Source organism: Eptesicus fuscus, chromosome 9 (assembly GCF_027574615.1).
Source record: "Eptesicus fuscus isolate TK198812 chromosome 9, DD_ASM_mEF_20220401, whole genome shotgun sequence".
NCBI classification, from domain to species: Eukaryota; Metazoa; Chordata; class Mammalia; order Chiroptera; family Vespertilionidae; genus Eptesicus; species Eptesicus fuscus.
In genome coordinates this window covers 27,832,488-27,845,915 of record NC_072481.1, presented here as the reverse complement: position 1 = coordinate 27,845,915, position 13,428 = coordinate 27,832,488, and the positions used below count along the sequence as shown (strand labels likewise).

The 13,428-nt window shown below is 45.5% G+C and overlaps 1 protein-coding gene across 10 annotated transcripts in view; it reads right to left on the bottom strand.

Moving 5' to 3' along the window:
* The window catches only part of ERI3 (ERI1 exoribonuclease family member 3), a 130,304-nt gene that overhangs the window by 90,894 nt on the left and 25,982 nt on the right, over positions 1-13,428 (bottom strand). For 9 of the 10 annotated variants that reach the window (XM_054721025.1, XM_028160172.2, XM_028160160.2 and 6 more), the window contains one exon: positions 5,758-5,874. The exons of the other annotated variant lie outside the window; for it this stretch is intronic. In XM_054721025.1, the coding sequence (XP_054577000.1) occupies positions 5,758-5,874 (117 nt within the window). The remainder of the gene's footprint in view (positions 1-5,757; positions 5,875-13,428) is intronic. 10 annotated transcript variants of the gene reach the window in all.

Here is a 13,428-nt window from a genome sequence, read left to right as displayed (position 1 = left end):
ACCACATAGGACAGGCACACTTGGTTTCAACTCCACCCCTTCTCTGGGCCTCGATGTCCAGCATTTCCCCATCTAACACCAGTGAAGGGCCAGGGGGTCCCACAAGCTCCACCCTTCACCCTGTATACCTGGAGCCTCAATACCAACTAGCCAAGCAGGAAACAGGCACCTTTAACTGGTGGGGAAACTCAGGCAAAAAGGCCTAAGGTACAAACCTGGTCTAGAGAATTTCTGACTCACAGGACTATGCTCCACGGAGGGCAGGCTTAGGTTAAAACAAGCTTGTTGCTTTGTTTTGTTGTGTTTTGTTTTGTAGTAAAAAAAACCCTCAAGCACAGACTAGAACATACCGCCTCAAGGATCTGAGGCAGGAGGTCCGCATCCACAGAACAGGACTCAGCTGGAAATCACCATGCCCACTGTGCCCCTGGCTACTTCCAGAGACAGTAGCATCGAAGGTTTGCTTGGAAACTTCTTTTTTTTTTTTTTTAAGTGTTGGGGGTTCAGATTAAACTCCAATTAAACTATAATTACATTTAATGAATACCAAATACCCAACTCACAGAAACCGCTGGCACTAAGAGGGAAGGTTATTTTCTCATAGTGACTTACATGGAATGGTAATACACACCTTTCAGGGAAGAAATTTTCATTTTAAGAACGCTGAGTTCCTCTAGGTGGGTTTCTGTAGTTCATCAAGTCATTATTAGGTGGTATTTTAAGGAAGTGTAAGGACACAGCCACTCTATTTTATATTCCAGAAACTGTTTTTATATTAATCTGTATTTTAATTGGGTAACAGCTGCTGCCTACAGACTTCCCATGGTCTAAAAGGAAAATAAATTAGAAAGATTAACTACACTGTTGTTTCAAAAGGCTTTAACCCACAGCATGCCCACCCGGCTGGCACCTCCACACCCTTTCCTTGCTTGGGAGACCAGAGAATTGCCCAGCAGAGGGAGGGCTGAGCCAAGGAGAAGAACAGATGGTCTACTGAGGGCTGGGGGCAGGGAGGAGACGAGCCAGGGTCAGCAGCTTTAATCCTGGAGTGCTAAGACTCCTCTGATTTAGTCAACAACTGTTCATGGAGAGCCTACACTGTGCTGGGCCCCATTCTAGGAACTAGGGAGTCAGCGGTAAAGAAAAACATGAAAACCTTCATTGGATCTGTGTTCTTTTTGGCAGCCCTTTCCTATGCCCAGCCCCGCTACCACCCAAAGCATGTACACCTTCCAGAGCCACACACTGGGCAGGCAGTTGCCATGTTTTGCCTCAGCATGCAGGGGCCAGAGTCCAGAGTAGACTTGTTACCAACTCCAGTTCCATATCCAGATGACCGACTACCGCCCATGTACCCACCACTGCCCTTTCTGGCCCAGCTTCTCTCCTGCTTAGTTCTTCCAGGGCTGAGCTACATCCCCAAACTTAGAGCTCTGGGTCAGGACTATCCTGGAAGAGGGCCCACAGCCATTCTTACTTCTTGGAAAGCTCCAGAGTCTGTGGGCCAGTCTCATATCTGGTCTGAGTTTCTGGGACAAGGGAGGGCTACTCCTTCTCTTGGCTCCCACCAAGGGTCACTCAGATGAGCTCAATGCCGAAAGGCTTCCGGACACACAGGAAACCAATGGCACCCTTGCCAAGAACCCTCCCTCCTTGGAGATGGAACTTAGGTCAGCATCTGTGTACCCCAGAAGCACCTGCTCTGGGCCCTAGGAAAACCCTGGCTTGGGAGAGAAAAATCACTCTACCAAAAAGAAAAACCAGGGTGCTGCTCTGCGGGAGCTTCTACAGACTAGGCCCACCTCTTTCCACTGTGGAGGTGGGGGTGGGGGCTCTAGGATCCTGGGGCTTTCTCAAACTCTATCCAGTGGTCAGTAATCCTAGAATTACCAGCTTGGGAGGAACCTACTGAGCTCAGCTCCCTCTCTCTCCATGCTTCCCATACCACACTTGTGGTCCAGCAAGACAGCTTACAGCTGACTTCCTAAAGGACTTGACTCAACCCCCAGAGACACAGACGCTTGAGCTCCTGGTTCAACTAGAGGCAGTCTTCCAGGGGGAGGACTCAGTCCCCTGTATTATTAATTCCTCCAAGGATGGACTATTATCTTTTCAGCTCTGCCAAGGCACTGGCTGAAGAGGGAGTGAAATTAAGAAAGTTAGTCCCTCTACCTGATACTGACAACCAGTAAGACACCTGTAAGACTGATACCACAAGCTATGAGGGAGAGAGACAAGAGACAATTTAATAAAATAACTACTGAGAAGTTCTACCTTGGGCATAACTTAAATCTTTCATGCTACAGTTTAAGCTCATTTCCACTTGGGTTAATATATATTTGTAAAAAGCTTTCGCATCCTCACAATGAAAGGTACTAGAGCAAAGCCAAGTATTATTAAGCCGAGAACCAGAGCTCACAGGCTAAACAGAGCTCAGAGACCTTAACCACTTAAAGCAGGAGAGGTGAGAGGAAGAATTAATGTGTGTTCTGTGGCTCCTTTCACTGAGGGATTACAGATTAACTCCCGCTTCTCCAGACTCGGAAACCACAAGGCGAGGGGCTTTTGACCCTGACTGATAACATGGCTGGTTACTGAGATCCCCTACCCACACAAGGGCTTTGTCCAGGAATGAGCTGGCTTCATCACAAACACTAGCAACTACAGGAAGCAGCCCAAGACACTTGGTGCCAATAGTATGTCAGCATCCAGCACTTTCTCCTTTCACAATTTATCTCCAACACAATCGTATTCTGACACCAGGACAGTTTGTTGATTACATAAGCACTTGTCTCTGGTGTGCAATCTGATAATCAGACCCACTCTTTGTCCTCAGACAAAAAGACCAATAAATCTCACCCTTTATAAGTACAGGTGAAAGACAAAGCCCTTTACTGGCATTTAGCAAAATGGGTATTTTTCTAGTTTTTTTTTTTTCTTTCTTTTTTTTCACGACAATGACAATGATAAAAAAGACTGCCCATGGTCAGGGACTGTGTGGCAGTCCAGCTGCTGGAGACAGAGATCTGATGAGCTGGAGCAGAATCTAGAGGTGGTAGGGATAGGGCTTGGGAAGGAATGAAATAAATCCCATCTTATCCCTGTCAGAACCATGTCTCCAGGCTATCAACTGAAATAAGAAAGGACCTCAAGAAGGCCAGTAACATGTTCATTACACAGACCAGTAAGAGTGTCTGTATGTGGGCTACAGACTCACCCAAAGCAGAATCCCTCTTCCTCCTGCCAGCACTGAGCCTATCTCCTTCCCCGCAACATGTGCTCATGTGTGTACTCATGTGTCATTTGTGTGTACACACACACACACCCCAGAGTTCTTAAGAACTTGTGCATGAGAGAAAATTCTACCAGAGGAGCTGCTTAGGCACAACCAGGAGCTTTGGGATTGTTCCTCACACTTACTAATGAAAGGGTCCCTCTAGCTGGAAAGGCAATTACTGCCAGGTTGGATGAGGTCTGAGAACAATGGCCCCCATCCTGTGTCCATGCCTCTCTCTGCATAGCAGTTCCATATGGTATGGAGACAGGGCAATATTTAGATGATCCAAGATTTTCCAAAGACTTTACTTCTCAAAAGAGCAAGTCAGCAGTACAGTTACTCTAGGAGAAGCAAGGTGTGGTCGAATAATTCCTTGACAATATTAATCCATTTAAGAAACATGTATTAAGTGTTTGCTTGGTACCGGGCCCTAATGATGGGACAAAGATGGATCAGATCTAGTTTCTGTTCACTGAGTTTAGTGGGGAGACAAGATAAATAATTACAGTAGAATGTAAATGATCAGTGTTATATTGGGGTGAACACAACCCAACCTTCCCTGAGCAGAGTCTTAGGGGACAAGTAGGGCTGGGGGAGGAGAGAGGGAGCATCACCCGGGCAAAGGACCATCATGTGCAGAGGCAGATTGTGAAAGGGTGACGTTTGGATGAGGGAAGTGAAGGGAAGATGAAGCAGGGAGATATGAGGCTGGACAAAAAGGCAGGGACCAGGTCAGGGAGAGTTTTGAGCTCTGGAAGCCTGCCACACTTTCATACTCACAACAAGGATCTCCCAACACCACCATGCCTACTACCATCCAAATTATGTATGTATGTCCATGAGGGGAACTTTCTAGAAGTTTTCATCATAATCCAACAATCCCTCCCCACTCAAAAACAAAAACAAAAACAAAAAGGCAGCAGCCCTACTCTAAAAATCCCCTTTTCCCAATACTATCGAGCATCTACTCTTGCCCAGGCCGAGCTCCAGCAGTGCTCTGCTCCAGCCCTAAAAAGGCAGCAACCTTGACAAATCTGGGCCTCCTTGTCTATGCCAAGCAGCCTAGCCGGAGCTGGATCCCCCAAGGGGAAGTTACACACAGAGAGGAGGAAGAGAAGGACAGAGGATTCTACACTTTCAGGCCCATGGAGGGCTCAGGTAACTAGTTAGTTTAAGGAAAGTTTTCCCTTCTCCTCCTGTAAGGAAGGGGATTTTCATCATCATTAAAATGTTGATTTTTCAAAAGGGGCAAAAAAGACAATTGGTACCCCCTGGTGGCATAGGTTATTCCCAGGGAAAGGGGGGGGGAACAGTAGACCCCAAAAAAGGAGAAAGAACCTCAATATCATTAGCTGGAAAAACAAAAGACTTGAGAGACTAGACACCTTGGCAGGCGGAGGCCTGCAACAAAAGGCCCAACTGAGTCAGGCAGCAAACACTGGCATCAAGCCCAGGAATGACCCTCCGATCCTCATATCTGGGCCCTCCCACCGTGGCAGGCAGGCCCTTCCTCAGCTTCCTCCAACCAAGATTGTTTTGGGGTTTCTCAAGAACTTCATTCCTCCTGTTTCACTCATATGTAAAAGTCGGCCTCTAAATGAAGGCACAAAGTCTTCATGTATCCCAGCCCCAAATTCTGAAAGGATTCTGGAAACACTCATGTTCCCCCATCACCTCTGTTACTACATATTCTTGACCATTCTTGTGATTTCACCACAGCCTGTGGCCACCACAGAGTATAACATAACACATCACAGGGGAGAGCGGGCACAGAAGGCTCTCCGTACAGTCATGAGTCAGAACTCTTAAGGGTGCCTCTCTGCCAATAGCTCATTTGAGCCTCCAACATGCATATTTAAGATCTGTTTCCCAGACTGGAAAATGGGGCCAATGCTAACCTGCTGACAAGGTGGCTGAGTACAGTACCAGCCTAGGACAAGGATAAGGACATTTCAGCCTTGGCCAGGCTATTCTCATACCCCCATTGAATTGCCCTTCTCTTTCCTCGGTGATAGTGTGCTTCCTACAAACTCAACTGATGTTTCACATAGGGCTGTTTTCCTCAGGACAGAGAAACATCACCAGAAAGCTAAGAAACCCTGAACCTCTCCTTCTAAGAAGCTGAAATCTTCACCTCCGGTCAAGGGATCCTAAGGGAAATCAAACTGAAAAGAATCTGAGCCCCAGAAGCACCATCCTGCTCCTTGACTCCAATTGCCCAGTCACCAGGAAGGGTAGAGATTACAAGAAAGGGAAAATGTTGGGGAAACTGGGACAGACTGTGCCACTGTTCTCCCTGGATCTCCAATGACCAGAGTGACCCAAATGGAGTGGCAGACTTTGTAAAGAGCCAACTGCTGGGTCCAATGTGCACCAGTCTTAACTGCTGATAAGACCTAACTTTCCCTAATGAGCCTATATACCAATGATCCAAAAGCTCCTGCCCCAGTGGCCGTTGCTGCCACCTCCAGGGCCCTTACCTCTGTGCAGAAGGGAGTAAGCTGTGGATGGATTACGGGCTGGACATACATGTGAAAAGTAGACTCAATCTCCATGGTCCGGCCATTTAGCTTCAGAATGGGGAACTCGATGATTTCCTGGAATGGCAAATACACAGAAGAAGTGTTTGGTTTTTTTAAATCAACCATCCTTATATATAAGAAGCCAGGGGCCGTCACAACCAAAACAACTGGACGGACGACCGAACACAGGCTGCGTGGGGCGACGAGGCCAGCAGGGGGGTTAGTGAGGGACGACCAAATGACTGAACAGCAGGCTGCGTGGGGCAAACAGGCTGGCAGGGGGGCAGTTGGGGGCGACCAGGCCAGCAGGGGGGGACAGTGAGTGGCGACCAGGCCGGCAGGGGTGGGGGCACAGTTAGGAGTGACTAGGCCAGCAGAGGGGGGCAGTTGGAGATGACCAGGCCAGCAGGGGGGGCAAGGGGCGACCAGGCCAGTGCGGGGGACAGTTTGGGGTGACCAGGCCACGGGGGTGGGGGGGCAGTTGGGGTGACCAGGCCGGCAGGGGGAGTGGGCAGTTGAGAGTGACCAGGCCAGCGGGGGGAAGTTAGGGGCGATCAGGCAGGCAGGCAGGTAAGCAGTTAGGAGCCAGCAGTCCCAGATTGTGAGAGGGATGTCTTAGATTGGAGAGGGTGCAGGCTGGGCTGAGGGGACCCCCCCCCCCCGTGCACGAATTTCGTGCACCGGGCCTCTAGTTTCAAATAATAACTCAGAGTTAAGAATGAGGGAGTGTTTTGAACTCATTACCTCCTGCTAGGCCAAACCCAAGACTGAGTGAGATGATGCTAACTCAGTCAAGTCCTAACCCCCCCCACTGTGAATATGCTCACAGGTTCCAGGGACTGGACACATGCCCCATACCTGTTGTTTCTGGAAAGGAGAAGGTAGACACTAGTACAATCTGCCCCAGTTTCCCCAAGTGGTTCTCTAGCAAGTGGTTCACTGGAGCCCCTAAAAGGGGGCCCTTACTTCCCCTGAGCCAGGTCCCTGCCCTGGAAGGGGCCTGAATGTCCAGCCATATAGACAATCAGCCATCAGACAGATGCATAGCCTCCTGTATATGAAGTTTAAACAGAGCTGAGGAGTTTCATTAGTTTTTACAAAAAACAATAACAACAAAACATAATAAATAAAGCCAAAGGGGATAGCAAAGAGGCAAAAACTGAGTAAGAGTAATAAGAGCTAGTGCCTCCCACCTTTCTTTCAGGAAGCAAGCCATCCCCCTAGGCAGCTCCCCCACCCCAAATCACTTAACCAGCCCTTCCCAGTCCACTGGAACGTAATGGAAGAGAAGGAGGAGTGACAATTTGTTTGGTGTCTCCAAGATTAATTTGTCTCCGTTATTTAATAGAGATGCACAGCACCAAGGTCCTGGTGTGCAAAGAGGCTTGCAGAACGCTGGCTGTGCAGCAAGCCTCATACATCGCTCCTGGGAAGGGAGGAACGCACCAGAGGGGGGAGAGGGCAGGAGAGAGCACACACGCACCAGAGAGAAGAGGGAAAGCGAGCAGAGAGAATAAAAAAAATTATTGCTTTTTAATATTCAAAAACAGTTTGCAAAATTTAATCAAAGCAGAGGAAAAGCTAACATTTTTACCACTTTGACATTTTTATTAGCGCTTTCATAAATTTTTAAAACATGAATGGAATTAGTTTACAACACAAAAAAACTGCCCTGAAAACATCTGGAAGAGACAAATAGGAAATAATAAAAAAATAAATAAAAGCAAAATCCTCCGAGTAAAATTAGCATGTGGAAAAGGCCTCCACTGCAGAGAGTGAGAGAGCAAGCGAGCGAGCGAGAGAGCGAGAGAGCGAGAAAGCGAGAGCGAGCGAGCGAGCGAGAGAGAGAGAGAGAGAGAGATCTGCCCACCCAGTGGTCCCAGCAGTCAGTTCAAGGAGCATCCCTATCCCAAGTCCCCCATTCTGGAGAGAACCTTTCCAGTATCACTAAAATCAAGGCAAATTGGTTCTGTCCAGGGACAGCCTGGAGAAGCAACAGTGAAGCGGTTGATACCTGACTACACTCAGGAAACAAGCATATGAAAAGACAGGAGAAATGGCAGATCTCCTTGATATCCCAGGGCAGCCAGGTATCCTTCCTCCAGCCCCCTAAACATACTCATTATTATCTGGCTTATTTTTAAAGCACCCATTTTTATCCAACACCTTACAGCAGGACTGAAGACCAAATCAAGCCAGTCATATTTCATGTTGGAGAAATTAAAAGGTTCTGGTTGCCTGGTCTCCCTGGGGTGATCCCCAAAGATGGGAAAATTGACAGGAGCCCCTCAAAATAGGAAGGAAGAGAGGCTGCAAGGCTGAAGCCAAGGGGGGACAGAGAGGAGGCCCAGGCTGCTGCTTAGACTGGGTGATGCTTCTCCTCTCAACATGTTCTCCATTTCCCTGGGCCTCTCATTCTCCACAATGCACCACAAAACTGGCCAGGTGGAAGAGTGTTGTGCTAAAAAACAAAGTTGAGGCACACACACACAACATACATACTGGTCCCTCTGAAAAATCAGATATCCAAAGCCTCCAAGAGCCAACTCTGAGGTGGGGTGCATCTGAGTCAGGCTCATCAGACTCCTAAATTTCTAATGTACCTTTCATCTCCCAGTAAACAGAAAAATACTTCCCCAAGAGAAAGAGCTCCATAGCCTGGTGAGTTTGACTGCCCTGGTGTCTCAGGAAACAAATACAGCCAGCTCCTCACTAACAATGTTAGCTGGACCCACAATGAAATTTAACCTGTGACACAACTGTACTTTTCATTTAAACTTTCATTTTGAGAGAAGCAGTATTTGGAGACCTGCAGTTTGTCCAGCTAATAAAGACAAGTGCTGGGACCTTTAAAGATGTCATTCATCTCTGGCTTTTATTAAATTCAATTTTCTTAAGCCCGTGATACATTATGAAATTAGGGGTTGACATTCCTCTGGAAACAAAAATATATATCAAACACAAAGAGGAAAAAACCCTCTATTACCAAGAATTTATGGCTTAAAGTTTATCTCTTTTCGTTTTTTTATAAGCACGTGGCTTGTTTTAGATATCTGAAATGTTATTATGGATCTAAATTTCATTAGTATTTATTATGAAACAGTAAGCGCTTCAGCTCTTGCTCTGACCAGCAAGCACCGAGTCAATATCCCCCGTAGATTCTCTGAAAACTTGGCCTGCGGATTTCCCCACTGTAGCTCTGTCTTCAAACTTTCCTGCTGCTGGCTTCTTCACCCCTGGGGAAATAGAGCCAACTGAAGTGCTCACACTTATTATCACCTTCCTAGAGAGGAGGAAAAGTCAGCCTCAGCTCCATGAAAAAAGAGGGGTAACTCACAGAGGTTACCCCAAAGTTATAGGTTGATCACATTAATTTCAAGAGCTTATGAAGATGTGCTTAAGTGCCAGCCTGAACAGTTATTTGAAACTTATTACTGCCCCTTCTCCTTTCCCCTCACTCAATTTCATCATTCCCTCAGAAAGATGAAAAATGATGAAAGAAGTTTTTTTGGTGTTTTTTTTTAAGAAGTATTGCGTGTCTGTTTGTATAAAGGTAGTGCCAGGAAGGAAAGAAGAACCAGTTTGCACTTACCTGCCCTCTTTCCTTCCCCTATTAATAGTTTCACAATTCCTTACATTTGCATTCAACTAAACTGCCTGAACATCTACTGTGTGCAAGACACTTTACAGGTGTTGGAGCGGGATTTAGAATTAAGATGTAGTCTCCGCTTTGGAGAAGTCCACAGACTAATGAGCAGGAAAGATACATGAACAAATAATGAATAATGCACTAAGATAAGTATCTTAGAGGAGGAACATACCAAGTGTTAGACTTTTCAGTTTACAGTGTGCTTTCAAATATATTTTCTTATTTTACCCTTATTAATTCTGGAAGATAGGTCATATCATCATCATCATCATCATGAGGTCATACACCAATACTATTAAACACCTACTATTTACCAGGCAGGGGCTAGGTGTGGACACAGGTAAGTACAGTGAGATGTGGCCCCTCTCTATGAGGTGCTCAGAGTCTGGGCATCCTTGGAGATGTGGGGAAAATGAAATCATTTCGTTCCTTCCATCTATTGTTTACTATGTGGCAGACACTCTGCTAAATGTTAACAGGAATGATCTCACTGAATCCCCCTAACAACTCATGAGGTGGGAATCATTATTATCCCTATTTTACAAATAAACTAAGGCCCAAAAAGAAGCTATCACTTGCTCAAGTAATACTGCTAGTTAGGGACAGAGCTGGAACTACAAATGGGGAAAATGAGACTTAAAGAGAGTAGGACTAACAACTTCAAAATTTGAAGGGCCAAGAAAGATCTGATTCTTTTAGTCTGAAAGGTTGTCTTTAGGGAGCTCAATCTATTATCTCCTAGGAAGAGAGACGGCTCTCAAGTTACCCGAGCAATAAACGTGGACTATCCAGGCAGAAAGTCCTGCTACCAAAGAACCTCGACTATGGCTGCCGTGACACAGATGATGATATGCTCCCATCTGGGGAGGGCAGGAACCATGAGCCTTCAGTTTGCATCTCTAGCACCCAGCTCCATTCTAGCATGCAAACTTCACTCTCAACTTTTTTGTTTGTTTGTTTTTCTTGTGTGTGTTTTTGTTGTTGTTTGTTCTTTTAATCCTCACCTGAGGATATTTTTCCATTGATTTTTAGAAGAGAGAGGGAAAGACAGAGACAAATAATAATGTGAGAGAAACACATTGATTGGTTGCCTCTTACACATGTCCTGACCAAGGACTGGGTCAGGAGGAGCCTGCAACCGAGGTACACGCCCTTGACCAGAATCGAACCCAGGACCCTTCAGTCCGCAGGCCGACGCTCTACCCACTGAGCCAAACTGGCTAGGGCCATTCTCTCAACTTTTGATGAGTAAACATATGAAGGAGCTGATAAATGGCAAGACAGAAGCCAAGCACATGGCTCTAACAGAAAACACTCTGCTTTGACCAAGCTCTCTGTAGGACCAGAGAGGTGATCTACCTAAGGTGACAAAGATGGTAAGCCAGAATTCAAACCCCAACATGGAATGCTCCAAAGCACTTTCTACCTGATCCCCTGCCTCTCATCTTTAAGTGGTTTCTTATCCTCCCTCAACTGCTAAAAACCACCAATGTACCAGCTTTCTGTTTGTCCAGACCAAGGGTTTCCTGGAACACAGGACTTTCAGGGCTAAAACTGGGACAGTTGGTCACTCTACACCATCTGTAAGTTGCCTGCACCATTAGGTTGTCAGAAAGTAGAGCACCATAAACCCAAAAAGCTGATGGTAGATGGGAACTGGCCACAACTTGACACCTAAGGACAAAGCCTTAGAACGTGAGATTTTCAAAGTATCCATGGTTCTAAACCAATTATATCTGCTGTCTCCCTCAATAAAATGCAAATCTATTTTTTAAGGGGAGGGAAGACAGAGATAAAAAGAAAGCACCAAGTAAATATTCTCTCACCTTTTTAAGTGAGCAGAGGTTTAAGCTGGAGCAAAGGTTCTTTGTAGCTGCTTTCTAATTGCTCAACTAAGAACCTCAGATAAACTTGATAAGCTGAGGACAAAACTGCAACAGCATTTCAAATGAAATTTCATACCCGTGATCTGTAGGCTACAATAAATAAATGTATAGGTTGCTCACAGGGTATTCAAACTGCCTTAAACTAAAGTGTCTGTACTGATAAGATTATAGTTGAATTTATAATAACAACAAAAGGATTTTAAGCTGGAGGGACTTAAGTTAGACTGTTGGAATTTCTCGACAATGGGACCGAGGGTTTAACAGTATAGTGTTCTTACAGACTTTTATCCAAAGTACAGATTCTCTTTTGCCTGAGCTGATGGTTCTATGGTCCTGTCTGTTTTTCATGGGTTCCCCCTCTCAACCTAGGAACTGCATTCCCTCACTGTACAGACAGCAACAACTAATCTATCCCTTCCCTCCATCTTCTGAAGAAAATTCCAAAAAGTGTATGCTCCTCCACAGAAAGGTTTGATAAAATCCAAAAGTAGCATCACACCACAAGGTAGGTTTTATCCAAATACTTGGTTTTGGGATCAAAGTCCCATGCAAAGGCAGGTCCTTTCTCCAAGGGATCAAGGAGCCTCCAGGCCACAGTGAAGAGGGGAAGTTGAGAGGGAGAAGTGAGGGCTGCACTGGGCAATGAATGGGGCATGGTTTGCTTAACAGTTTCTTCTTTGGGGGGAAAAAAGACATTTTATGCACAAGGAGCTTATTTCTTAAACAAACACTCGTGGTTTTGATTTACACCACAGCCTGCTCCTAAATAATTTATGGCGGGTTAAATTTATTGCCGAGCCCTGGCTGGCTGCAAATTCGAATTGCCAAATAATTAGATTTTAGGGCAAAGCTTATAAATTACCCGTCGATTTGTCCGGACTTGTTTGTCAGTTGCTTTGTGCTTCGGGTCATCTTTGGCATTTGGCTGTTTGGGTTTTAATTGCTGATTTACACTTTGACAGATGAGAGCTGATGCTCGAAGTTTCAGGACAAGGAAGGGTAAAGAAATCGGAGCTTTAAAAGGCTGATTTTTCACCTACATGTCCCTCTTTACCCATCCCCATAGACTACAAAGCATTTAAATGTAGAAAAGAGGCTGAAAATGAATACCACTATTTTTTGTTGGGAGTGGAACACAGTGAATGATAATTTACTTTCCTGAAATCTGAATTAAAAAAAATATATATATATATATAATTCCAATAAATGAAGGAAACCAAAAGTCCAGAGGTGTGCATGCCCGTGTCTACCTCTATGTGCACACGACTCTGGATCTGCCTCAGTTCAGACATTTTTAGATATTCAATTGTAATAACTTCAAATATTAGTGTCTTCTATGAAGCCAACCCTTCAGGGCAGCAAGCAACCAAATAATTTATTTCAAGCTACCTGTATACCCACAATTTGTCATGAAATTAATTTAAACAAATTTCACGTTTTGTGCAGGAGAGGTCCCCAGAGGCAGCACTAAGGGAGGGCATGGAAGTGGAAGGATGCCAAATCCAACTTACCATTCCACTGGAGAAAAAACAAACAAAAACCTTCCTGGATAGTGTCTGACTCTGTCCACTATGTTGATAGAGGGCCTGCAGGCTCTTCTCTGTTCCCCAGAGAAGCAGGGCCTGCCTCCTAGCCACCTGCTATACTCCAATAGCTTACTATGAGGCCATGAGTCAGAATAACACTGTAGTAATTCTGCTAATAAGAGCTGACACATATAGCTGTTACATGCCAGACACAGATTGGTATATTGTTAACCCCATTTTGCAAATAAGGCAAGTGAGGCAAAAAGAGGAAAAGTGACTTGCCCAAGGCAAGCCATATTGCTAATAGGTGGTGGAGACTAGTCTCAAATTCAGAGTCCAATTCTGGAGTCCATGCTCTGAACCACTGTGCTATATAGCAGTGGTTCTCAACCTTCCTAATGCCGCGACCCTTTAATACAGTTCCTCATGTTGTGGTGACCCCCAACCATAAAATTATTTTCGTTGCTACTTCATAACTGTAATTTTGCTACTGTTAATGAATCGTAATGTAAATATCTGTGTTTTCCGATGGTCTTAGGTTCTCTACCTGTGGGTTGAGAACCGCTAG